Raw genomic sequence first — 25,806 nt, forward strand, 5'->3', positions numbered from 1 at the left:
CTGTTCCCCCACCAAGCAGTTCCTAAAAGGAAAATTCTCTTCCCCTGCAATGTGTCAAAGCCAGTGGAAACAGAACCCAGGCGGAGCACCCGGCGGCCCCGAGGAGGCTGGCTGGGCGTGTGGGAACAAGCTCCCCTCGGCACTGCTGGGCAGAAAGTGGAGATCAAATACAATCAGCCCGATGGGAATCGGCTTCAGTGGAAGGGGAGGCCCAGGAATGTTGAAGGATGGGTTGAGATTTCCCTAGCAGTCCCACATAACTTGTGTTCGCGCTGGAAGTCTGATTGGAGCCCGATAGTCCGGGAGCCTCTAGCTCCCCAAAGCGTGTTGTGCCATAAGCTGCGTGGGCTTCACAGCGGCCGGCCCTGGGACCTCTGCCGCTCGGACCCGGCTCTATGGACTGACAAGTCTTAAACAACTTTAAGATGGAAAATGAAGTGGCAAGCCTCCTCCCCTCATCTTCAGGCTCTGAGTTGGAACATGGACCCGGATCGGCCTATTTTAGCAGCAGCTGCCAGGCCTTTTGAACCAGAAAGCCAAGCTATCTCCCTTTCATCTCTGCCCACTGGGATCACGGTGTTCCTATTTCATTCTGTGGAACGCTGAAGAGGTCCCAAGGTTGCCATTCCCAGGCTACACCTTATCAAAACAAACACTGTTCTTCGGGGGGAAAAGCACACAAGCAGCCCCAGCGGCCCCAGACGCACCACCGGGTCATGGATGCCCGCTTTCTGAAGGGCCATGAAGCTCGCACACCCTGTCCTGACTCGGCCCCACCGCTCCTGCCCCTTCAAAGAGCTGTGGCTACAGTCCGTCTGGAGAGGAAACCCTTGCTTTTCTTCCTGCCCCCTACGCCACACCTCAGTGTGTCCCTTGGCCACAGCCTGTCCCTCTGCAGGCCAGGGGAGGAGAGGGCACAGAGGAGCGTTTCCACCAGCTCAGTGCTTCCCTCCCAGCCACCTACATCCTTGCCACCTGCAGACCAGCTAGAGCAACAAGACGCCCAGTCTCCAATCTGGAGTTTTCCGTAAAAGAGGGACCTATCCCTTTCTCAATGCCTCCCACTCATCTGCTGAGTTAAGGGAACACGCTGTCTTGAGCCAAAAAGTGAAGGACAGCTCCAATGCCTTAAAATGTGCCATTTAGCTATAAGATCAAGAGAGCTTAAAATACGGGTGACATTAAATGATGGGGCAGTGCCAACTTGGATGGGAAGCCTGCACTGCTTCTTTCATTTCTCATTCCCGACTCCGAGCCAGGAGCTCAGGGGAGAGCTGGGATAGTACAGATGAGACCTCTTTCCATGTGGAGACAGAAGTAAATAATAAAACAAGAAAAAGTCAACTGAAGGAAATACTGAAGTGCTGTAGAGAATGTGTAATAGGAGAAGCAGTCTGGGATTGAGGGGACCTGAATTAAATCAAGCACTCATTAAGGGCTTCAATATTCCAGCACCTCGGTCTTTCATGGACAATAAATAAAACTCAACCAGCAACTTTTCTTTCCTTTTATTAGAACTCTATAAATTGCAGCACTGTATCTCCATGAGAGGGAGAAAAAGAGACAGCGAGAGAGAAGAATGAATGAATGAATGAATGGTCATATTTTTGTGACTGAAAAAGTTTCTGTCAAAATAAGAAACTGGCTTGGTTTCTTAATGCCAATAATGCCAATAATGCTAATGCCAGAGCATACACTGTAAAGGAAAAGTTTTTTGTCTGCCCCAAAATGGTAGCACTGGCTGACTCCTTGAATAAAAATCAACTGTATGGCAAGGGAATTTAAGAAGCACTAAGAATGGTGTAAAGGAAGTTACCAGGCTATCACAGATTAATACTAGAGATCTGGCAATGGTGAGCAGCTCAGAGAGAGGGAGGACATGAGGGCATGAGAACAGAAGTAACACAGGAAAAGTTAGCTGAACTAGACTACACAGCAGGTGGGGAAGCAGAGTGAGGTGAGAATTTAAATTTGCTACAAAAACCTCCACCCACCATTTATATGAAATGTCCAGATTCAGCTAATCTATTCAGATAGAAAGTAGCCTGAATAGGGCTGGAGGTGAGAGGGGAAATGAAGTGTGACTTCTAATGGGCATAGGTTTTCTTTCTGGGGTGATGGAAACGTTCTGAAATCAGATTGTGGTAATGGCTATATAACTGAATATAACGAAAACCATTCAGTGGCTTAAATGGGTGAATACTATAGTACGTGAATTATATGTCAATAAAGCAATGAACGAAACAAAACCCCAGCAAAGAGCCTAATCCAAGTAAAAACTGAAGGAAGACAATGCCTTCCTTATGCTGAGGGACCCCACACAAAGCCATGGTGAGGGTGACACCAGGCTGCCCCCAAACTGGACACGGGAATCTCACCTTCTGGGGCCACCTCTACAATACAGACTTGGATTTTGAACCTGCAACTTGGATTTTCAAACTGCGCTGCAAAAGAGATCGCAGGTCACTGAAGAAAATCAGAAACTCACATGCCATTCTGTTTAATTACATATTAATATGGGAAGTAGCTGAATTGTTCGGTAGAGCACAGGTGTTAACAGCAGCACGGACTTAGAGCAGAGGAGGACCTGAACAGCCCTCCAGGGGTCCCACACATCTGTTACCTGAAGGGCCTGCAGAAACTTAAGTGAGTCTGTCCAGGATGAGATGTGAAAACAAGGGCTCTTAAACTCCCTGGATGATGCCACTACGCACCTGGGACCAGAAACTACTAAACTAATCAGACTGCTTCATTTTAGAGAGGAAAGAGACGTGCAAGAGCTCAATTCAACACTGCTCAAGCAAGGCAGCTGAGCAGCCTGAGTCAGGACCTCAATCCCCGTCTCCTGTCCCACCCCGTCAGGACAAGCAAGCCTACTATGCAAGTGTGGGGGAATCAAAAGGGAGCCACTCTCAGAAAATCCTGGCCTCAAAAACTGGTCCGATCCCATTATGAGAAAATAAAGAACAAACTCCTGGAAATACGTAGGGATGTGAGTGACCTTGAGATTGGACCGAGGAGACTCCGAGATATGCCAGGATTTCACTGCCCTGCTGCATCCGGATGGAACCCAATCTCCAACAAATGCAACTCACTGGTGAGGAGGGCAGATTCTTATAACCCCACAGGCGAGATCCGATCCGGAATTTTTTTTTTTTACCAGATGAGCCCGGTGTTATACAAGAAACGCCAAGGAACGTAAAAGCCAATGCTTCCTTCTGTCGGCTGCGCACAGAGCCAGCGCTGTCTGCAAAGCGCTGACAGACCGACCTTCACTGAGCGTGCTAACCCCTCCCAGGAAGAGCCTGGTGTACAAACGCTCTGGCTGACGTGCATTGAGCCATTACATTACCGAGCAGTGTGCTTCTTACCTATAATTCCACTGTCCTTGCTCTCCAGGGTGGAACTAGGGCTGCTAATGGTCTCACAGGGACTTTTGTTGGCTGCCGTCTTGCTGACACAGCTATTCAAGGTGGAGCAGGGGCTATCGGTGCTAGGAGATGCGGTGCTGCTTGTTAGTGTGGAGCAAGGACTGATGCCTTGGCTCAGGGCTGTGCACTGTAAGACGAACGGAAGGAGGTAAGTTAGCAGGGCTCACACAGTACGCTTCCACACATGCTTTTGCTTTTGATGCTAAAACCACCACAAGAAAAACAGGAACGTGGAAAAATGGTTTTTAAAATCTTGGAGCTTACTATCTATACGGTCTCTGAAAGCTTAAGGAAAACATCCTTGTTCTGCTGATTTTTTTTTTTTTTCCCCTTGGTTTGTTTTATTTATGGCAAGGGCACTCTCAGAAATAATTGAGTGGGAAGGCACGTTTGGAAAACAGAAATAGCAAACAGGCAGACTTCCTCTCATCTCAAGTCTGCCGAAGACAAATGGGTCCTCTGACCTCTGTACGGAAAATCTGGGAACTCTGTTTTTGTCATGTTTCACGGGCGCCGCAACCCGATTCAATTCCTGGAGATTTACGGGCCCCAGGGGCGGGGGGAGGGGGGCTGGTGGTCAGTGCGATCTCATCCGAGGCATGACGCCCACACAGAGACCCTGCAGGGGCAGCAGCCAGCTCCGGCCCCTCATTGCGATGCAGCGGGCACATCTCGGCTCAGAAGAGGCAGGCTGCCGTGCCCGCGGTGGAGAGTGCTCTCTGGCAGATGAACCGTTTGGTTCCATCTCATTTTGTCTCTGCCTCAGCTCCTATAAATCTTTTCCTCACCCTGCTGACCCTCCAAAATCTCAAGTGCTAAAAAAAAAAAGAAAGAAAGAAAAAAAAAAGGCACAGGAAAGCATATACCAAAGCAGCCACATGAGAAGAATGGGGCTATAAAGATAAAGGAGCATCATTCCTGAGGCATCCTCTCAGCCACTTCGATTCGTTTAGCCACTCTTCTCCAGGTGGTGACTGCGGAAGGTTAATGTGGACATTTTCTTAAGTTCTGCACCCTCCTGCGTCTCCCCCTTCCTCATCCCCTCCCGCCCACACCAAAAACCCACAAGAAGTTGCAATACATTTCAATACACAACAGCCCAAATTCATTTGACTAAACCAATGGTCGGCAAACTGCGGCTCTCGAGCCACATAGAGCTTTTTGGCCCCTCTTCCACAAAACACCACGTGCGGGCTGAAACTTCGTGGCCTATGCGCAAAAGACAGTTTTTGGCTCTCAAAAGAAATTTCAATCGCCGTATTGTTGATATTTGGCTCTGTTGACTAGTGAGTTTGCCGACCACTGGACTAACCAGTGACTTCCCCCCTCCAGGTGGGACAAGATGGCTGTCCCTTCATTCATCCTCGGAGGAGGTCTGGGATGCAGTGGGCTCCCCGGGCATTACCATGGTTTCATTTTTTTCTTCAATGGTTATGTGTGTGGCACTTGGGATCCCTTCTCCCAGTAAAAATCCCAGCCTTGTCAACAGTTCTTGAGCTGCCGGCGAACAGCTCGGTTCATTATCGGCCTTTGCTTCTGGAACAAAGAAAGAAAACAATGAAGATGCCCTCTGGGAAGTTTCAGTATCACATCTGGGGAGTTGGCACCACAGCTGCCTGTCTGGTGCTCTTGTGTAACTTTTACAAAATGCACAAAGTTTGACACTGCTGCCTGTCCTTTGGCAACGCATGTCCATTAAGAGGCTGTGACACGCTGAAAAGGGGAAAAGAGGAACTCCAAGGGCAAAGGGTGAAATACTTGACCTGAGTCAGAAGAACCTAGTGTTGTTATCTGAAAGCTATTCTTAGTTCCATGTCATGTGAAAAATGGGGTATGTCAGACAACAAAAGCAGAAAAAGGCCTTCATCTTCCTCTTTGAGAGTGGGGTGGCCAACGCCCACAGAAGACTAAAATAAAGTAACATGCAACAGGCATGCTGGCAAGGTGGGGGCAGGACCACTTGGGTGGAAACTTGCTCTGCAGAAGCCTAACCCTAACCCTAACCATAACCCTAACCCTAACCCTAATCCTAATCCTAACCGTAACTCTAACCCTAACCCTGCAGCAGTGATAAGACATCCAGGATTTCAACCCAAGGGCTAATCACCAGAAGTCAAAGTTGAAACAAAGATTTTTAAATCCCAGTGAAATGAGTCCCAAGAGACAGGATCCAATAATAATGCCTTACTGTCCATCCAAATGTAGAAAAATCTGGCTGTGTTCTCAACATACTCCGTATTAAAGCTAGAAGCACCTTTTACCTGAATGTCTCAGGGTATGCTCGGAAAACTTTCCTGTCTTATATGACCTAAGGCTGGTCGTCTTGGTTTTTGCACTTAAGAAAATTTTATCGTTGGGTTTGATGTAAATGCTGAGCTGTAGGTTAAGCTTGTATCCAGAAGCCTAATTACTTAATTATGGTTGACAAAATGATAGTCACATTATTCTCACACCTCTCTTACATTTTAAAATCAGCATCCATTAGGGAATGAAATGATGTAGAAAGCAAACTGCTTACTTAAGTTAGAGCTTAAGAACAATATGCAACTTGTAACCATCTCTCGTCTTAATGTTTTTTTTCATTCTGCTAAATTGTCTTGAGCTGCACATTCATGAACCAATTTTCCCTAGATGTGGAAATCTGCAGATAAGAGTAACAGGTCTTAGAAAAATACAATAAGGGAAGAAGAACAAAACAGCAGCGTTACCTTTGAGTTGTGCTATCGGCACCAAAGTTCAATGCTGACTGCCTTTAGTTAGGAATCTCGAAAATCATAATAAGCAGAGAAGAGAGGACCACCCATATTACCCTCACTCACATGAAGGAGAAGCACCCAACCGCTGCGTACTCTCAAAGGCTTCCAGGGCTTGGGGTGGGAAGAAGAGCTGTTTACCAACGTGGATTTTTTTTTTTTTTTTTTTTTTTTTTTTTTTTTTTTACCAGTATTTGTTCTAGAAAACTAGGGGTAAAAAAAAAACAGGCTTCACTGCCTGGGCGAAGAGAGCCCTGGATCATTTGAGTCAAACTCATAACATGAAGGGGAAGTGGGCCTAAGCCAACAGGGTTAAGGGAGCCACACCCTCAGCCATTCTGGAGAGGCCCCTTCCCACCAGACATCTCAACCACATTTTGATTCCCAAGGTACACAGGCATCTGGGTGAGAAGGCAGGAACCAAACCAAATGGGCACAACCCAGGCACACCCAAGGGCTGAACCACTTCAGAACAGGATCAGTCCCACCCTCATTGCCCAGGGCTCAGGCAGGGCGGCTGCTTTATCTTAGGTGGCAGCTGGACCAGAGGAAAAACACAGGATGCCCATGAAAAGAAGAAGAAGTGGGTCAAGGGGCAGAACCCAGCAGTTTCTCTGCTCCACGCCCCCCACTTTCCTTTCGAAACAATCTCTAGATTGCTACCCAACTGGGACTGTGCCCCAGAATGTCTAGCTTCTAGTTCAACCTGAAACACTCCGGGGAAAGAGCCAGAAACTACTCCCAGTTGGCAGCTGCTGTGGAGGCAGAGAGAGCAGCTGCACAGGCTTGGCCGCCACAAAATTCACCCTGAAGACAAAGAGCCTACGGCCCACTTAGGGCTTGCTCCAAGACCCTGCAGTCTGTGTCGGTCCTGCAGGGAACTGGGGTGCCCCTGGCCCAGTCACTGCTGCCTCTACACAGCATCTGCAGACCCACGGCCCAGACTATCAAAGACAAGGAGGCATCCAAACCTCCCCCTTACAAGCTGGGCAGTGGTGGCAATTCCAGGCTTTCTGCCTGAATTGACAAGATACCCAGATGCACCATTAACTTGTTCTCGGAACTGTTCAACCTGGACTTTGCTTCTAACCCCAATTCTAAAACCTACTGAGGTTTGAAATGAGTGATCAGACATTATCTCAGTTTTTGCAATCATTAAGACACTGCGATTATTTTTTTCTTCTGAAAGCTTCCCAACTATCCTTTCAAATTACTCTCTTCTACAAGGTCATCCCAATGACCTCCCCCCACCCCACCTCAGAAGTCCCCTTCAGTCTGAATTCCTCAATCCACATCAAGCTGTCTGCATCTTTCCTTCCCTAACGCACAGAGCCTTCCTCACTGAACTTTCGTTCTGGGAGAAGGACATCAGGGTAAAGTGTGACAATGACAATCTGGAAGAGATGAGCTGCTTGGGCACTCACTCTGATGCACCTAATGAAATGGAAAAGCGTTTCTGCCTCCATAGTTGATCACCAAATCCTGAGATGTGAACGGCCAGAGAGATTTTCTTTAAGCGAATTCTTACTTCAAAATGACACTCCAAACCAAAATCCACTGGGATACTCTAAAGTTTCCTTTCATCTGTGCAGTTAATATTAAATCACTGATCAGTAATGGCTGTAACGTCCCCAATACCAGTGGGATTAAGGGATGAGAGAAAGACCTCTTCTCTTAACAATGCTTTTACATCTCACAGATTTAAATATCCAAAGAATTCACAATGGCTGTATTTGGAGTTGAGAGAGTAATTTGCTTTACTCCTTAGGAATCCACTAGGCAAGTAGAGAGTGATATTGCTTCCAACGCTGTCAAAGAATGCTCACGTCATGTCATTGTGGAACATCATGTGGAGAATGGCAAAGGGAATTTCTCGGATCACTTCCTGTGTGCCTCTTTTTAGCTATTCACACCTGTTGGACCATGTCCAGGGCGGGGACACTCAGGTGTGTAGTCCATAAACTGACTGGCTCCCCAGTTACCAACACTCTAACTCCAAACCTATTTGTCCCCTTGATACCCATTTATTCGCCTTCCCCCAGTCTCAGAGAAAAGGTCTTTCCCACATTAAAGCGATTCTGGACCCTTTACAGTGTTAACCTCTTTAGTTTCCTCGCCAGGGAAGTAGCCAAAACCTATTTGTTATATGTTGGTAAGGCTCAAAAAGATGTGAGTAACACCTTACAAACCAAACATCTTTGACATAAGATGCTATATCGAAGTTGGTCATTTGCCTTACCAATTTTAACACCAAGAGACCTCTTCTTTAACTAACATATAATTTTTAGGTTCCATGAACTCATATCTATATTTAATGTGCCTACATTTCTCTTACCTAAAACACACACACACACACACACACACACACACACACACACACACCAGTTCTGTTTATATTTCTTCTGTCTTATAAAACTATTTTCTGACCACACCATTCCCTCAGAAGAACAAATTCCCTCCTTTTTTTCTGACTATCAAACTGTTCCAACTTGGCCCACACTTACTGCATTCATTTCCCATCTTCTTAAAGCCAGACTGTCAGAACCGAGAAGATCCCTGGAGGTTACCAAAGATCACCACATCAAAAGAAGCCTCCTCTCCACTCTCCCCCTCCTCAAATTCTACTGAGCTCTGGGCGTCATAGACAATGTCCAGTACTTACTAGCTGCAGGACCTTCAATATCAGCTTCCAAGGCAGTATTTCTGAATCAAGTCTGATAAATGAAACATGGTCTTGATTGATGTTAAGTCCCTTCCTCTGCTTCTACCTGTCTATGACCTGCTCCTTGCCCAACATCTGGTCTTCCTTGCCCTTTACTTACCAGAATTTGTCTGTTCTTTCTAGCTGTTCCTTCTCCCATCAACCATGCCCCCATCCTTGGATCTCCCAAAACATGATTTATAGAGGAGTATCCACCCATGAACCTGCGCTGGTTCTGTTGGTTTCTAGACTCTAATTTTAAAAACATAGTTAACATACAAGTTACTATTAAGCTTTTTATCTCATCCACCCCCTATTGAATTATCACCAAATCTTAACATTCTTCTTTCAAAATGTATCCTGAATTATACTTTTTCTCTTCATTCACCCTGCCTCTTATTTCTAAAGGCCTCAGCTCAAGTCTAGATAACCAAACATTTTGGTGTCAGTGTTCATTCTTAAAAATTGAAGCCTCCAAAGAGCTTTGGCTTATGTGGATTATAAATATTGATGTTTCACACATTAGAAATAAAAAAATAATAATTTAAGCCCGGCTGGCATGGCTCAGTGGTTGAGCATCAACCTGTGATACCAGGAGGTCAAGGTTCGATTCCCAGTCAGGGCACATGCCTGGGTTTCAGGCTTGATCCACAGTGGGGGGACTACAGGAAACAGCCTATCAATGATTCCCTCTCATCACTGATGTTTCCATCTCTCTGCCCCTCTGAAATCAATAAAAATATATTTAAAGAATGATAATAATAACTAAAAAATGCATGTTAATGAATTTTAACATTACAACTTAAAATAACTAAAAATAGTTATTTTAAAAGTTAATGAAAAAGGGTATTATTATATATTGGTGCAAATCTTTTCAATGTCTCATTTAATAGAAGACAGCTGGATTTTAATGTCTGCTTCTATATTCAATCTACTATGATATATTCTTTTAGTTGAAATATGTGAATAATTGTGGCCTGACACAGATATGTAGCTAGGAAAGAGAGAAACTTTTTTAGCTAGTTAATATACATATTCTTTGATATCTCATTAAAACTTGACAACTAGCTATTTCTTAAGGTTAGTTCCAATGTTGATTCGAAATCCATATTAATGAACTTTTTGTACTCTGTTACAGTGAAATCCAACAGTCTGTTTTATGGTTCAAATGAATTTTTACTCATGCAAAATGTTGTAACATCATGCTTTGGGTCATTTCAAAAATACTGGTTTTGTAGATATGGTTTCACAAATGTTGATGCATTTTATTACACAATACCAAAAAAAAATCACATTCATTAATATCACCACAGACCTCAATTAAAATGTCATAGTAAATAAACTGAGAGATGAAAATCACATAATCACATCAATCAAAGCAGAAAAAGCATTTGACAAAATCCAACACTCTTTCTTGATGAAAACCCTCAGCAATGTGGGAAGAGAGGGATCATACCTCAACAATATAAAAGCCTTATATGACAAACCTATAGCCATAATCATACTCAATGGAAAAACACTAAATTCAATTTCCCTAAGAATAGGAACAAGACAGGGATGCCCACTTCTACTACTCCTATTAGATATAGTACTGGAAGTGCTAGCCATAGCAATCAGACAAGAAGAAGAAACAAAAGGTATCCAAATTGGAAAAAAATAAGTAAAACTGTCATTATTTGCAGATGACATGATACTGCACATAGAAAACCCCAGACTCCATAAAAAAACTGCTAGACTTAATAAATGAATTCAGCAATGTAGCAGAATACAAAACTAACACCTAGAAATCTATGGATCTTTTTTTTATATACTAATAATGAACTCACAGAAAGAGAAACTAAAAAAACAAACAAACAAAAAATAATAATCCTGTTTACCATTGCACCAAAAAAATTAAGATACCTAGGAATAAACTTAAGGACATAAAAGTCCTATACTCTGAAAACTACAAGACATTGAAAAAAGAGATAGAGGAAGCTATAAACATATGGAAGAACATACTGTGTTCATGGATTGGTAGAATCATCATAATTAAAATGTCCATACTATCCCAAGCAATTTAGAGATTCAATGCAATCCCCATTAAAATACCAATGGCATATTTCATAGACCTAAAACAAACTCTCCAAAAACTCATCTGGAATTTTAAAAAGACCCCGAATAGCCACAGCAATGCTGAGAAAGAAAACCAAAGTTGGAGGGAATCACAATACCAGATATCAAGCTATATTACCAAGCATTGTTCTAAAAACTGCGTGGTACTGGCACAAGGACAGAAATATAGACCAATGGAACAGAACAGAGAACCCAGAAATAGATCCAAGCCATTATGCTCAATTAATATTTGACAAAGAAGGAAAGAGCATACAATGGAGTCAAGACAGTCTCTTCAATAAATGGTGCTGGGAAATTTGGTCAGATACATGCAAAAAAAAAAAAAAATGAAACTAGGTCACCAACATACACAAAAACAAACTCAAAATGGCTAAAGGACTTAAATGTAAGACCGGAAACCATAAAAAATTTTAGAAGGCAGCAAAAATATCAGACATATCATAGCATTATCTTTACGATACCACTCCTAAGGCAATGGAAACTAAGGAGAAAATAAACAAATGGGACTACAAAATAGAAAGCTTCTGTACAGCAAAAGAAACCATCAATAAAACAACAAGAAAGCCCACTGCATGGGAGAACATATTTGCCAATGCTATTTCAGATAAGGGTTTAATCTCCAAAATTTACAGAGAACTCATACAAATTAACAAAAGGAAGATAAACAATCCAATCAAAAAATGGGCAAAGGACCTAATAGACACTTTTCGAAAGAGGACATGTAGAAGGCTGAGAAACATGAAAACATACTCAAAGTCACTAATCATCTGAGAGATGCAAATCAAAACAACAATGCGGTACCAACTCATACGTCTCAGAATGGCTATCATCAACAAATCAACAAACGACAAGTGCTAGAAGAATGCGGAGAAAAAGGAACTCTCCTTCACTGCTGTTGGGAATACCGACTGATGCAGCCACTGTGGAAAACAGTATAGCATTTCCTCAAAAAATTAAAAATGGAACTTCCATTTGACCCAGAAATACCACTTCTAGGAATATATCCCAAGAAACCAGAAACACCAACCAGAAAGGATGTATGCACCCTTATGTTCATAGCAGCACAATTTACAATAGCTAAGATTTGGAAACAACCTAAGTGCCCATCAGCAGATGAGTGGATTAGAAAACTGTGGTACATCTACACAATGGAATATTACGCTGCTGTAAAAAACCATTTGCAACAGCATGGATGGAACTGGAGAGCATTATGCTAAGCAAAATAAGACAGCTGGAGAAAGATAAATATCACCTGATCTCACTCATATGTGGGATATAAAGATCAACATAAACTAATGAACAAAAATAGACCCAGAGACAGGGGCAGGGGAGGGAATGGGGGATAGAGATAAACCAAAGGACTTATATGCATGCGTATTATCATAACCAATGGACAAAGACATTGGGGCAGTGGGTGCTTGCCCTCAGGGGTGGGAGTGGCAGGAGTGGAGACGGTCAATGGGAGGGGGAGGAGACAGATGTAATATTTTAACAATAAAAAAAGGAAGAAAACAATGTAATTAGCTGTCTAAGGATGGATGACTAAATAAATTGTGGCACATATACAGGAGTAGGCAAAAGTAGGTTTACAATTGTGAGTATGCAAAAACAGATTATTTTTGTGTTATTATTTATTAATTTTGTATTGTTTATTTGTACTTTTGACTTATTATTTTCATTATTGCATACTCTTCTGATTTAGGTAATGATAGGTGATAATTTAGCCTAATTTTGCCCACCCCTGTATACAATGTACTAGTATATGGTCATAAAAAAAGAAGGAAGACCTGCCATCTGGAACTAGAGGAGATTCTGCTAAGCAAAATAAGTCAGATATATAAAGATAAAACTGCATAATCTCTTACATGGAATCTGAAAAATGTCAAACACATAGAAGTAGAGCAGTGGTTATGAGGGGCAGGGAAGAGGAATCAGGTGGAGATGCTGGTTAAAGTGTAAAAAGTTATGCAGGATGAGTAAGTCTAGAGATCCAATATATAGCATAGTGACTATCCTTTCTAATAAAGAGGGAATATGCTAATTGACTGCCACACCTTACAAGATGGCAGTGCCACAGCCACAAGATGGCAGTGCCCAGTTCCCTCAGCCCTACAGGAGAAGGTAGTTGTGGGCAATCAGGTTGGCAGGGGAGGGCAGTTGGGGATGATCATGCTGGCAGGGGAGCAATTAGGTGTCAATTAGGCCAGCAGGGGTGTAGTTAGGGGCTATCAAGCTGGCAGGCATTGTGGTTAGAGCCAGCAGTCCCAGATTGTGAGAGGGATGTCCAACTGCTGGTTTAGGCTCCATAACCGGCCATCGGACATTCCCCAAAGGGTCCCAGATTGGAGAGGGTGCAGGCTGGGCTGAGGGACACCTACACCCCCTCTGTGCACAAATTTCATGCACTGGGCCTCTAGTAGTTAATAATAATGTATTGAATTGTAAAAATTTGTTAATGGAGTAGATTTCAGCTGATCTCCACACAATAAAAAATGGTAACTGTCAGAATATATAATTTGATTATAGTAATCATTTCACTATGTATGTGTATATAAAATAACCATGCTGTAGACCTTAAATATATACAAGTTTTATTAAAAATAAACTTAAAAAAACAAAGTTGTAGGAAGCCGTCAATCTCAAACTCCCCCTTGAAAGTTCAAATTTTACCATTGGCAACTAATCCTGTTGTGTGTGTGTGTGTGTGTGTGTGTGTGTGTGTGTGTGTGTGTGTTTATTGAAACAATATTAGAGGCCACATGCACGAAATTCGTGCACAGGGGGCTAGTGGTAGGGGAGATGATCCTCAGCCTGTCCTGCCCCCTCTCCAATCTGGGACACCCTGGGGGATGTCTGACTGCTGATTTAGGCCTGATCTGACAACCTCTGATAATCCAGGACCACTGGCTCCTAACCACTCACCTGTCTGCCTGCCTGATTGCCCCTAACCACCTCTGCCTGCCTGCCTGTGTGATTGCCCCCTAACCACTCCCCTGCTGGCCTGATTGCCTCAACTGCCCTCCCCTGCTGGCCTGATCTCACCCCCAACTTCCCTCCCCTGCCAGCCTGATAGCCCTCTAGCTGCTCCCCAATGCCAGCCTGATCTCACCCCTCACTACTTGCTCCCCTGCTGGCCTGATCACCCCTAACTGCCTCTGCCTCTGCCTCAGCCCCAGCCACTGTGGCTTTGTCCAGAAGGAAGGAAGTCAGACATCTGAAAGTTGTCTGGTTGATCAGGTCTAATTAACATATTACCCATTTATTAGTATAGATATTAATTTTGTGCCTATTAGAGAAAATTGCTGTCAAATACCAAATTCTGAATAAGCATGGTTTGTTGGTCATTCTTTCTATTTTGAAAGAATGATGGTTCATTTAAAGAAAAAAAAAGAAGAAAAAAAAAAAGAAAAAGACTGTTCAGCTTGCAATGCAAACAGTCACACTGGTGCTTTTCTGGGGGACAACCAGCCTCTTCCAGCAGGCAGAAGTGCTTTCTGCTGGCCTCATTTCATCCGCACAGAATATCAAAAAGATGAGCACTCAAGGGTCAAGATTTGATAACATTCATTATTTTTAGTCTTTCATCAAGACATTCTTCAGTGAATTATTTTTGATGCAAGTGAGTGGTGGTGGAAAACATCCTGTGTGGCCCTAAAATAGCAGGTGCCCCTACCTTGGCATGAACTGAGGCATCAGAAGTTTTACCAATGATTTTCACACCAGCAGAGCAATCTCCTTGCAAGAGAAATGGGAATAACTTCTTAGTGTTACTACGAGTTTTGATCTTAAGGATCCCTACAAGTAACACCTAGAAGTCCACAGCCTACACACCCTACACACACTTTGAGAACCTCTGCCTTGAGTGTCCAGTTGTATTAAATTCTTCCTTTTCTCTTTAAAAAAAATATATTTTATTGATTTTTTTTATAGAGAGGAAGAGTTTGAAACATCGATGAGAGAGAATCATCGATCAGCTGCCTCTTGAACAACCCCTACTGGGGATGTGCCCGCAATCAAGGTACATACCCTTGACCTGAATTGAACCTGGGACCTTTCAGTCCGCAGACCGATGCTCTATCCACTGAGCCAAACTGGTTTCAGTAAATTCTCCCTTTTCTTAAAAATAAATGAATAAGCTGTCCCAGCCAGTGTGGTTCAACCTATGAATCAGGAGGTCATGGTTCTGTTCCCAGTCAGGGCATATTCCCGGGTTTCAGGCTGGATCCCCAGTGTGGGGGGCATGCAGGAGGCAGCCAGTCAATGATTCTCTCTCATCATTGATGATTCTCTCCCTCCCTCCCTCTCCTTTCTACTCTGAAATCAATAAAAATAATTAAAAAAAAATGAATAAGCCATACTCTCACACACTCCTTCCTCACAGAGGGAAAAATCTATGGTTCCGGGACATGTGTGGTCTCACAGGGTCTTCTCCTGACCCTTTGCTGGTGCTCCTCAGTCCTCTTCTCTCAATGACCTTGTCCTGGGTCTAGCACAGTGGTTGGCAAACTCATTAGTCAACAAAGTATCAACAGTACAACTATTGAAATTTCTTTTGAGAGCCAAATATTTTAAACTTAAACCTCTTCCTACGCCACTTCTTCAAAATAGACTCCCCCAAGCTATGATATTTTGTGGAAGAGCCACACTCAAGGGGCCAAAGAACCGTGTGTGGATCGTGAGCCGCAGTTTGCCGACCACGGGTCTAACATATCTGATCTCCTCTAAACAAATGGCTGCCCAGGTGACATCCTGAACTCTTTCTTGAGCACCAGTTTGGTTTCCCAACTGTTCATTGGACACTTACCTAATGCTCCACCAGCACCTCAAATCCAGCTGGCCTGGAACTGAACTCAAGCTAAAATAGATGGTTTCCTCTCCTCCATTGCTCTAAATGTACTCTCAGAGCCTGGAAGTGGGCAGGAGTGAGCTAGAAGAGGTCAGTGGGAGGACAAGGGGGACATATGTATGTCATACTTTCAACAATAAAGATTTAAAATCAGTAAATAAAAAGCCTGGAAGTCATCATCTTTGTCTCTAACAGCTTCTGCCCCTTGCAATTTCTCATGAATCTTCCTATTCATCGCCTCTTCTTCCCTGATCCTGTTCTAATTTGAGATCTTATTTTCTCACTTTACAGCCTTTCTCTGATCCTAGTCTCCTTCCTGCCTCATTCCATCCTATGCCAGGTAAATCTTAAGGCACAGGTCCAACCAATTAAGTGTTTCCTGGTGCCCTCATGTGCACCCGATTCATCACACAGCTGGAATCAGTCAACACTACTTTCCCCATCGCATTATAATCACTCTGTACACAGGCCTTTAATCCGCAACCAGACTCTAAGCCTCTGTGAAGAAAAGACCTATGCTTGATAACCCATCTCAAATAGCATCCAACACAGAGCTTTTCACAGCATAGGAATGTAATTAATATTTATCTAAGGAAGTAGAGAATGAATGGACATTCTACCTCTAGTCTCTCGTCACCACACACATACCAGGTATATCCCCTCTCTGTACTTTAATAAAACTATATTTGACCATCCATCAAATACCGTATTTTCCGGCATGTAAGACGACCCCCTAATTTTACAGTTAAAACATAGGTTTAGGCCTATATTCGCTGTATAAGACTACCCCCCCCCCCCCCCACTTCCGAGGCAGCACCAGTTCTTTTTGTAATAGACCGCCTCTCTGACTCTGGCCAATCTGAGCAGGCTTTTTACTAGAACACAGTGTAGCTTCGGGTACAGAACATGTACCGTATTTTTCGGACCATAAGACGCACTTTTTTCCCCCCAGAAGTAGGGGGAAAAAGTCCCTGCGTCTTATGGTCCAAATATAGCCTACACATATACTTTAAAAAAAAAAAGTTTTTTTACTTGCCCGGCTCTGTGTGGTCTCTGTGTGCTTGCCCGGCTCTAAAATGGTTCTAAATGCTGCTGTTTACTTTACAGGGTTGATTACATGTGTTTATGACTGTGATGTTGGGTTTTAATGCACATAAAATATTTTAGGACACTTTGTTTCAGAATCTTTTTTTCTTCATTTCCCTTCTCTAAAAACTGGTGGGTCTTATGGTCCGGAGCGTCTTATGGTCTGAAAAATACGGTACACTGTGTTCTAGTAAAAAGCCTGCTCAGATTGGCCAGAGTCAGAGAGGCGGTCTATTACAAAAAGAACTGGTGTTGCCTCGGAAGTGGGGGGGGGGGGGGGGGAGTAGTCTTATACAGCGAATATAGGCCTAAACCTATGTTTTAACTGTAAAATTAGGGGGTCGTCTTATACGCCGGAAAATATGGTAGTCCATTACCATTCTAAAAAGAAGCTGAAAATAGCAGGATCTAGATTATCCCTTGGGAAAGGAAGAAGTGTAAGATCGGGAGAAAACAGTTATGTTTTATTTGTTAACTTAAGGAGTGGGTAGACAAATGTCATTAGTCTTTACATCTTTTCCATTCTCTACATCTTTTTAAATGCCTGAAAAAAAGAACCAAAAATATAAGGCATCGATAATAACTTTAACATAGATCCAAAAAAGACCCACACCTCCCAATGAGAGAGTTTGGCATTTAATGATTCTGCTGTTTTGTATGTGTCAGTTTTACTTGCTAACCAGACTGCCAGAAGAAAAAAAAAAAAGTTTAATCATGTTTTGAGATTGATCTTCACTGAGCAATGACTCACAAGACTAAAACTTTCTCACCCCTCCCCATTCCAAGCTTGCTCAAGTAGCTAATGACAGATTGAAGCAGACCTAAATGGATTATCATTGCCCTTAATTTAAAGAAACACAGCTGTGAATCCTATTATAACTTAATAATCCTCTCTAACTTATCTGGTTTTTTACTTGCCCTTAAGGCAAAGGTATTATTTTGTGGGTAAATGACATTTTCCCCCTAAACAATATGTTGCTTTACTAAAAAGGTTTAAACTTGTGGAGAACTCATTCTGTGTGACAGAGCCATTCTATAGGAAGAGAGGAACTGCATTTTGTTTGAGGACCTTATTATTCACTCTTTTTTGCCAGAGTAGAAAATGCTGTTCTTCAAAAATAATTTAAAACATCAAATAAAGTAGAATGTCTTTCCCTAAAGATGTATCCAGATGAATTCAAACTTTTAACAGGATCTTTTGCTTGCATTAAAAATGTTTATCTGTCCATATAACCACTTCCCAGGTAGTTAAAATATGCAACTTATATATAACTGTAGTTACTTATAAATTAATAATTTTAAAGTGCTCATTGATTTTATTTTACTTTGATTTAAATTGTATACAGGGAGCCAAGAATCAAGAATTTATGGAGCTACATGACCATAAAGCAAGGCAGCTAGCCTGGTGAGGGTATGGCAAACATTTAGGAAGAACATTTAGGAAGCTATTTCATGAGACTATGAGAAAATTTGAAAGCACTTTGCTAGGAGCTATTTTCATAGAGTCTGTTAGTCTGGTGAAGACTAAGATGCTATTATTGACAGCACCTGGAAAAATGTCCTAGAGATTTTTTTTTAAAAAAGCCCAAAGGCAATATAGAAAACATAAGCCCAAGTTTTAAACTAAAACTTAAGTGATGACATGAAACCCTAGAACTGGATCTGTACATGCGTGGGTCAAACTCAATTAGCTTTAATTCAGCCCAGCCTCTCTGGTAGGTTCAATGACCTGGACATAAAATGTACATGTTAGTATGTCAAACTTAATTCCATTGAAATTTAAAGGATTCCACAGGAATTACAAAACACAGCATCCTTGGCTCTTTGTCAACTTGGATTCTGTTAGGCAACCACCTCCTCCTCATCTAACAGATAACTCTGCATGGTCTTCCACCAATACTATGACTAACTCACACAATGACCATGTGCCCACACACACGAACAACACCCTTTTCCAGACACCTAAAAAAGAGAAAATGTACCCTGTTTTTTAATTCTATGCAAAACTTCTGGAAACTTCTTGTCCTTATTCAAAGCCCAGGTATGTCATAATTTCAGATCCTCTGCAAACTGATGTCAAATCCAAGAGCTTAAGTCTTAGCAGTGAGTGCTCATGAAAACTACAGCAATATCAATCACTGCCCTTGAATTCAGCTCAACTGGCGGACAAGCATAAGAATGCCTCCTCAGCCCGAGAAAGACAGCCAATTCCGCCTTAAGCAAGAGGAGGGAAGTTGACAATGGAAGCTATTTATAAACTTTTTCTTTGCCCAATGAAAATCCTAAATTTCTCTCCCATTCTCACTCTAGCAGAAGTCATTAACTCTAGACAGGAACTCAACAATACTCTCCATCAGGGAGGAAGAGGTTATATAATGGAGGCTAGGCCAGCCAGAATGCCAGGGACATAACCACCCAGGATTACAAAGACTTTGAGGGTGGGAATGAAGGCAAAAGGTGGCAGGCTTATTCTGAAATGGGAAGATGACTGATACTTACTTTAGAGGAACAGTGTTTTATTTTTCCATTCAACACTCAGAACATAAATGAGAGAACAGAACAACACTCGGACACCCTGCACATATGAATTCACAACAAAGAGGGTCCCCATGTATGTCAGATGGCCATCCTAACCAGATACCACCGTGGACTCTCTCGTCTTCATCACCGCACACCCTGCATATCCCTCAGCACAAATCCTAGTGTGAGCCCTCTACCTAAGCCTAATGTCTGGGTGCATGGCCAGAGGAAAAAGGGTGGAATTTCTCATGCTAAGCCACACACACCATCTCCTCTTCCCTGTCCCACGTGCCCAGCTCCTGGATCCTATCACATCCACCATCCATCCCAAACTCCTCTTCCCAATTTTCATATTTCGCTAATCCCTCCTCTCTCAATTCATTTTTAGCTTTATTTTCAGCACTACCACCCCACTCCATGTTCCTACTCACTTCCCACCATGCAAAATGCAGAAACACAGAATACACACCTGGTGGTTAGCACACAAAGGGGCTGTATGCCCACACCCCACAACCCAGGAGAGCAGGGTGCCAGACATTTCTAAGTGCAAATATGGATGTGTTTTTCAGTCTCTTTCAGCATTTCTACATGAGCTTGTGCCCACATTGAGGGTAAAACAGGTTCCCTATGTAGGCCAGGATTCCTTAACATGTTTATTTAGGGAAATAGGATGTAAATAAAAAACAAAAATTAAAGACCAAAGCATTGTCAGTTGGGCAACCCACTATCCCAGGAAAGGAACAAAGGGATAAATTCTTAAATTGATTTTTTTTTAAATAAAGGACTACTAATACATCTATGAAATGCTATAACTTTGTAATGCCTGTTACACATATTTCCAGATATAAGGGGGAAAGCAAAATATAAAATGTCTTTTTGAAAAGTTTTCAATGAGTCTGGGTTTTTTGGGTGTGTGTGTGTGTGTTGTTTTCTGCCCTCCTTCCATATTCCCCTAAAGAAAAACTTTAGATGTTGAGAAATAAGCTTTCAAAATCTGCCAGATGGTTTAAGTAAGCTAGTTATTAGAAGCTTCATGCAGCTAACGTTTCAACTTTCCAGTGAAAGCCTGTTGTTGAATATTCTAAAACGATGGAGTACTAAAAAACAAAACAAAGGCTTGGGAGCAGTCTCGTGGCTGCTTTTTCATATTCCCCCCATGCCGGAGAGGTCAAACTTGAGAGGAAATAAGAGGTGAAGCCTTCAACAATGCATATGTACTCACTCAGCTAGTCCTACACTATGCACATAATTCCAAGAATGCACATTAGTTGAACAGACCTCTGTAACTAACTGAGGGGGGCGGGGGGACCTCCCTAACACATTGAGTTTAGCAAAAGCATTCCTGCAAGAGGCACTCAAGTTTCACTCAGAAATGAAAAGGACTTACATACAATCTTCTGGGGGAGAGGCGACTGGGAAGGGGGAAGGATCATTGAAAACAGATTCTTACCATTCTCATTAGGCTCTGTTGGCTGGGACACATCTCTGAACGGGATTATAACTGCATCTCCAGGCACTCTGGGGCTTTCCACATACTTGGGCTTCCTGACGGGACCTGTAGTGGGAAAGATCTGAGTGTGGCTAATTTTTTCCAGATGCAAAGCTCAGCATGTGTAGTGTGTGTCCTCACCAGGACCCAAACATGCCTAAAGGAAGAGCCAGCCCTCTTCCCTCCCCTCAGCGCGCGAGCAGGCAGACACACACACACACACACACACACACACACACACACACACACACACACACTCTCAGTCATCTCAGTACAGACACGGGAATGTCCAGCCTGCCTGCCAAAGAAGAAGTGGGTAAGGTCAGTTTTGAGAATGTAAACTTGGACAGAAACCAAGCTGCTCTTCTGCGCTGAAGTCCCTACAGCTGTCCTCGGTGTGTGTCAAGTAAGTGATTTTGACATGTTCGAACCTGGACGGCTTGTGGCGAAGGACTTTATCTTTGGAATTTTTCTCCAACTGGGACTAAGATGATTGGGTGGCTTGGTCGCTCCAAAGTCTGGAGGCAGGGATTGCAAACAGCCAGCCTGTAATATCAACACACTCCGAGCAGCCTCAGAATGCAGGCATTTTATCAGGCTGTGACGGAGGGCAACTGTGTGGGCAGAGAAGACGACTGCTTTCTTGGCAGCTGACACGGCTGCCTGCACAAAGGCGCAGCAGTGAGTCCGGCGTGCGAGTCAGAGATACGAGAGAGCTTCAGAGTCAAATCTCTCACTTCTCCCGCAACCCCAACTTAACGGGAAATCTGGAATTATTACGAAAACTGAATGGAACCCTCTCGCATTGCTAGGGCAATGCACAGCAGCCACTCTGGAAAACAGTTTGGCAGTTCCTCAAAAGGGTTAAACAAAGTTACCAACTGACCCAGCAATTCCACTTCTATGTGAATGTACGTTCCCACAAAAATTGGTGCGTGAATGTTCCTACTTGCATTATTCATAACAGCTAAATGTCCATCAACTGATGACAAGATGTTATATATCCACACACTGGAATATTATTGGGCAACAAAAAGGAATGGAGTTCTGATTCAGGCATGCCACAACATGGGTGAAACCTGAAAGCACTGTGCTAACTGAAAAGAGCCAGTTACCAAAGACCACATACTATATGACCGCATTCATATGAGTGTCCGAAAGAGACAAATTAATAAGAGACAAAATACGAATTGTTGACAGAGGCTGGGAATGCACAGACTTATGGGGTGATGGCTTACGGGTATGGGACTTCTTTCTAGAGTGATAAAAAAGTTCTAAAACTAGAGTGTGCTGATGATTGCACAACCTGAGACTGCTAGAAATTGCTGTAGTGTACACTTTAAATGAGTAAATTGAATGTTATGAGAATTATATCTAAATAAATCTGCTTACCTCCAAAAAAGATTACCTATTTTGTCTGCTCATTTGAAACATCATATGACATTTTGGTCCCAAATCCTACTGGGCTCTCATTTTCTTGGTTGCCTGATGCTGAACGTGGGCTTTTAACAAAGCCACAGAGCCAGGAAACATCTCACACAGGTTAAGAGGAAGGGTGGCGGGAAGAGGGCCAGACAGGGGTCCACAGTTTTCCCAGTGGCTCAGCCCTGAGCCATGACCCTCTGAGGGCCTCAACTCCCTCACCACACACTGGAGGGATGAGTCAGCCTAATTCTGAGCATCCTCCTGTGTCAAACATCTTATACATCTGAGGAATTCTGTTCAGAACGACGTTTATGGTGAGAGATGCTGCCATCTAAAGGTTTCCTGCAAAAGCATCTCTACTACCATAAAAAATAACCCAATGCCCAGACAGCTATATAATGCACCACATCTTAACAAATAAACAAAAAGCTACATTATCAAAGAAGTGCATGGTAGCATGGTACTAGACAAATAGGGATATTATTTCCAACTTTGGACACCCTCGATTCGGAAACCTTTCTCTCCTCCAGGATTCAATCTGAGATTCCTCTGCATTCTGTTGCATTTAGTCATCCTGTCTCTCCCCCCAATCCCCACCCCTTTCTCTTCCTGGCAATTCCTGTCTTGCCTTGTTTCTCATGACCGTGACTATTTTGAAGCCTACTGGTTGGTGTTTTATTCTATTTCCCTGGATTTGGATTTGTCTGATGTTTCCTTGTGATTAGATTTGGGTTATAGGATTTTGGAAGACACCACCGGGTGGCATGCCCTCCTCATCACATCTTATTGTATTAGGTCTAGTAATAATTAATGTCGTTTTCTAATACTTTTTTTAAATCGAATTTATTTAAACAATACAACAAAATTTAATCAACAATATAGTTGCCGTTGTTTTCTACTACTTGTGCCCAACGCTCAGGAAGCATTTTAATCCCGCTGTTGTAAAATTCTTGTGATTTTGATGCAAAAAATTCGGTCAATGCATTTTTGAGGCATTCTTCATTATTAAATTTTTTCCCAAGAAGAAAGTTTTGCAAAGAACGAAACAAATGGTAATCGGAAGGGGCAATATCAGGAGAATATGCAGGTTGAGGGAGAACTTCCCATTCCAACTGGCGCAGTTTTTCAGCAGTGATTCTTGCAGTATGCGGTCGTGCGTTATCGTGGTGAAGAATTACACCCTTCCGATTAATCAGCGCGGGTTCTTTTTCTCTTAAAGCTTGGGCTAACCTTTCCAATTGGGCACTATACACTGCACTTGTAATGGTTTGGTTAGATGGTAAAAGTTCATAATGAAGAATTCCTTTAAAATTCCACCAAACACACAACATCACTTTTTTCGCATGCAAGTCAGGTTTTGGCGTGGGCTGCGGAGCCTCATTTTTGTCCAACCATTGAGGCCGCCTTTTCAAATTAACATACAGCACCCATTGTTCATCTCCGGTAACAATTTGCTCTAAAAACAGCAAACGGTTTTGACAAGAGAGGAGCGAACTGCAAATTGTGACTCTTTGATTACGGTTGTTGTCGGTCAACTCATGAGGAACCCATTTTCCAAACTTTTGGACTTTGCCAAGTGCACGCAATTGGTTGGAAATTGTTTTTTGTGAACAATTTAAAGTTGTCGCAAGCTCTTGTTGGGTCATTTGAGGATTTTGCACCAAAAGAGCTTGAAGAGCTTCTTGATCAAAATTGGACACACGGCCTCGACCACTCTTGTCATCTAACGAAAAATTTCCCTCGCGAAATTTCTCAAACCAACACTGGCATTTTCTGGCGCTAACTGCATCTTGACCAAGAGCACTACAGATGTTTTTTGCAGCCTCACTTGCTTTTCTTCCTAATTGGAACTCGTAAAGCATGCAGTGCCGAATATGCTCTTCATCCACCATCTTCTTAGCCCTAGTCTTGCAACAAAAACCAAACCAAACACAAACTTTTTCAAGCAAAACTTGTTAATTGCACTTCACACGTTCTGTAGATACCACGAGTTTGAAGGTTATGTCAATACAAGTCAATGCCAAGCAAGATTTTAAACGAATGTTAAAAAACGACATTAATCATTACTAGACCCGATAATATCTCATGATTTCAACATGACTGTTACTGGTGAAATAGCCTGTAGGCTGACCACAGTGAGCAGTAATGCTAGATACAAAAGGAGACCTGGAATATACCAAAGTAAATAAGATGTGTCTTCGGTGGTCATACAAGACTAAGCGCTTGCAAATATTAATTCATTCAATCCTAATAACTTTGGGAGAAAAGCACTATTTCCCCCATTTTTAGTTCAGGAAGTTGAGGCTCAAACCAGATTATCTGCACATGGCCCAGGCACGGCAAAGCAGAAATACAAAAGTTTTGGGGTCTGTGCAGGTGTGAAGCCCACATATTAAATCCCCCTTAGCACTTATAAGAGTAGGAAATCCAGATTAAATATGCATTTATAGAAAAGACCAGGGCAGTGAAACCTCCCACCATCCAATTGTCCATGGACCTTGACTGAACAGTCATGCTTACTTGTCTCTGATCACTTCTAACTTTTACTAGATTTGAAGTATTATGAGGTGAATATAAACAACGGCTCTCCAACATGGTCCTTTTATTTAAGTAGCTTTTTACAAAAAGCAGGGCCTCAAACACTATAAAACAAGGTAGTTTATAACTATAGAGCTTTATTCATCCCCCTCTCAATTGCTCATTAGAGAATTTGTGTGTACTTTCCTTTAAACATAGCAGATGAATCCTCTTTGCTTTCACTCCCTTTTAAAATATCATTAAAGTTGCAGTAAAGGGATTTGAGAGCTACCAATGGAGAAAGGGGATAACCACAGGCAGGAAACCAAACTTTTGAAAAGTTGGAAACAGACTGTCAAGGAGCAGTGGGTGGAGCCGACTAGAAAAGGTAAGTGCTGGGAGGGAGACAGGAGAACTCAGTTTTAGTCAGGAGACATCTCTGAAGGCAGGGGCACAGGTGGGGTCAAACACAGGACAATGGGTTGAAAATTTATTTATGATCTCACCCCCCCGCCCCAAACCAGGAGCATCCCTCCCCTCATCCTGGATACTGAGTTTTTTCTGAAAAGGTTGAAAACTAAGACAATGGAAACTCAAGAGCTGAACTCTTGAGTGCTACACTAAATAACAGATGAAGAAAAAATTCTACATGCAGATTGGTGGATACAATGTGGACACATGCTCCCTCTTAGTTATAAAAACACCAACAACAAGCTAGCCCACTGTGGTAAGAAGAAACTAAAGGATTTTTCTCTCTGGGGAAACTCAACGAGAAAACATCTATAAATAATCACAGTTGGGGACAAGCCAAGAAATGATGGGTCCTATCCTGGCGAGGTAGCTAGTTGGTTACAGCATTGCCCAGATACACCAAGGTTTCCGGTTTGATCTTTGGACAAGGCACATAGATGAATCACCCAATG

The 25,806-nt window shown here is 42.7% G+C and overlaps 1 protein-coding gene across 13 annotated transcripts in view; it reads right to left on the reverse strand.

Moving 5' to 3' along the window:
- TANC1 (tetratricopeptide repeat, ankyrin repeat and coiled-coil containing 1) overlaps positions 1-25,806 on the reverse strand; it is a 232,095-nt gene that overhangs the window by 66,807 nt on the left and 139,482 nt on the right. For 8 of the 13 annotated variants that reach the window (XM_045575602.1, XM_045575601.1, XM_045575595.1 and 5 more), the window contains 3 exons: positions 20,903-21,007; positions 4,837-4,967; positions 3,372-3,558 (listed from right to left, as the gene is read on the reverse strand). In XM_045575602.1, the coding sequence (XP_045431558.1) occupies positions 3,372-3,558; positions 4,837-4,967; positions 20,903-21,007 (423 nt within the window). The remainder of the gene's footprint in view (positions 1-3,371; positions 3,559-4,836; positions 4,968-20,902; positions 21,008-25,806) is intronic. The other 5 variants (XM_045575596.1, XM_045575594.1, XM_045575604.1 and 2 more) reach the window with 3 other exon arrangements.

The sequence above is a fragment of the Pipistrellus kuhlii genome, unplaced genomic scaffold (genome assembly GCF_014108245.1).
Source record: "Pipistrellus kuhlii isolate mPipKuh1 unplaced genomic scaffold, mPipKuh1.p scaffold_m20_p_7, whole genome shotgun sequence".
Lineage (NCBI taxonomy): Eukaryota > Metazoa > Chordata > Mammalia > Chiroptera > Vespertilionidae > Pipistrellus > Pipistrellus kuhlii.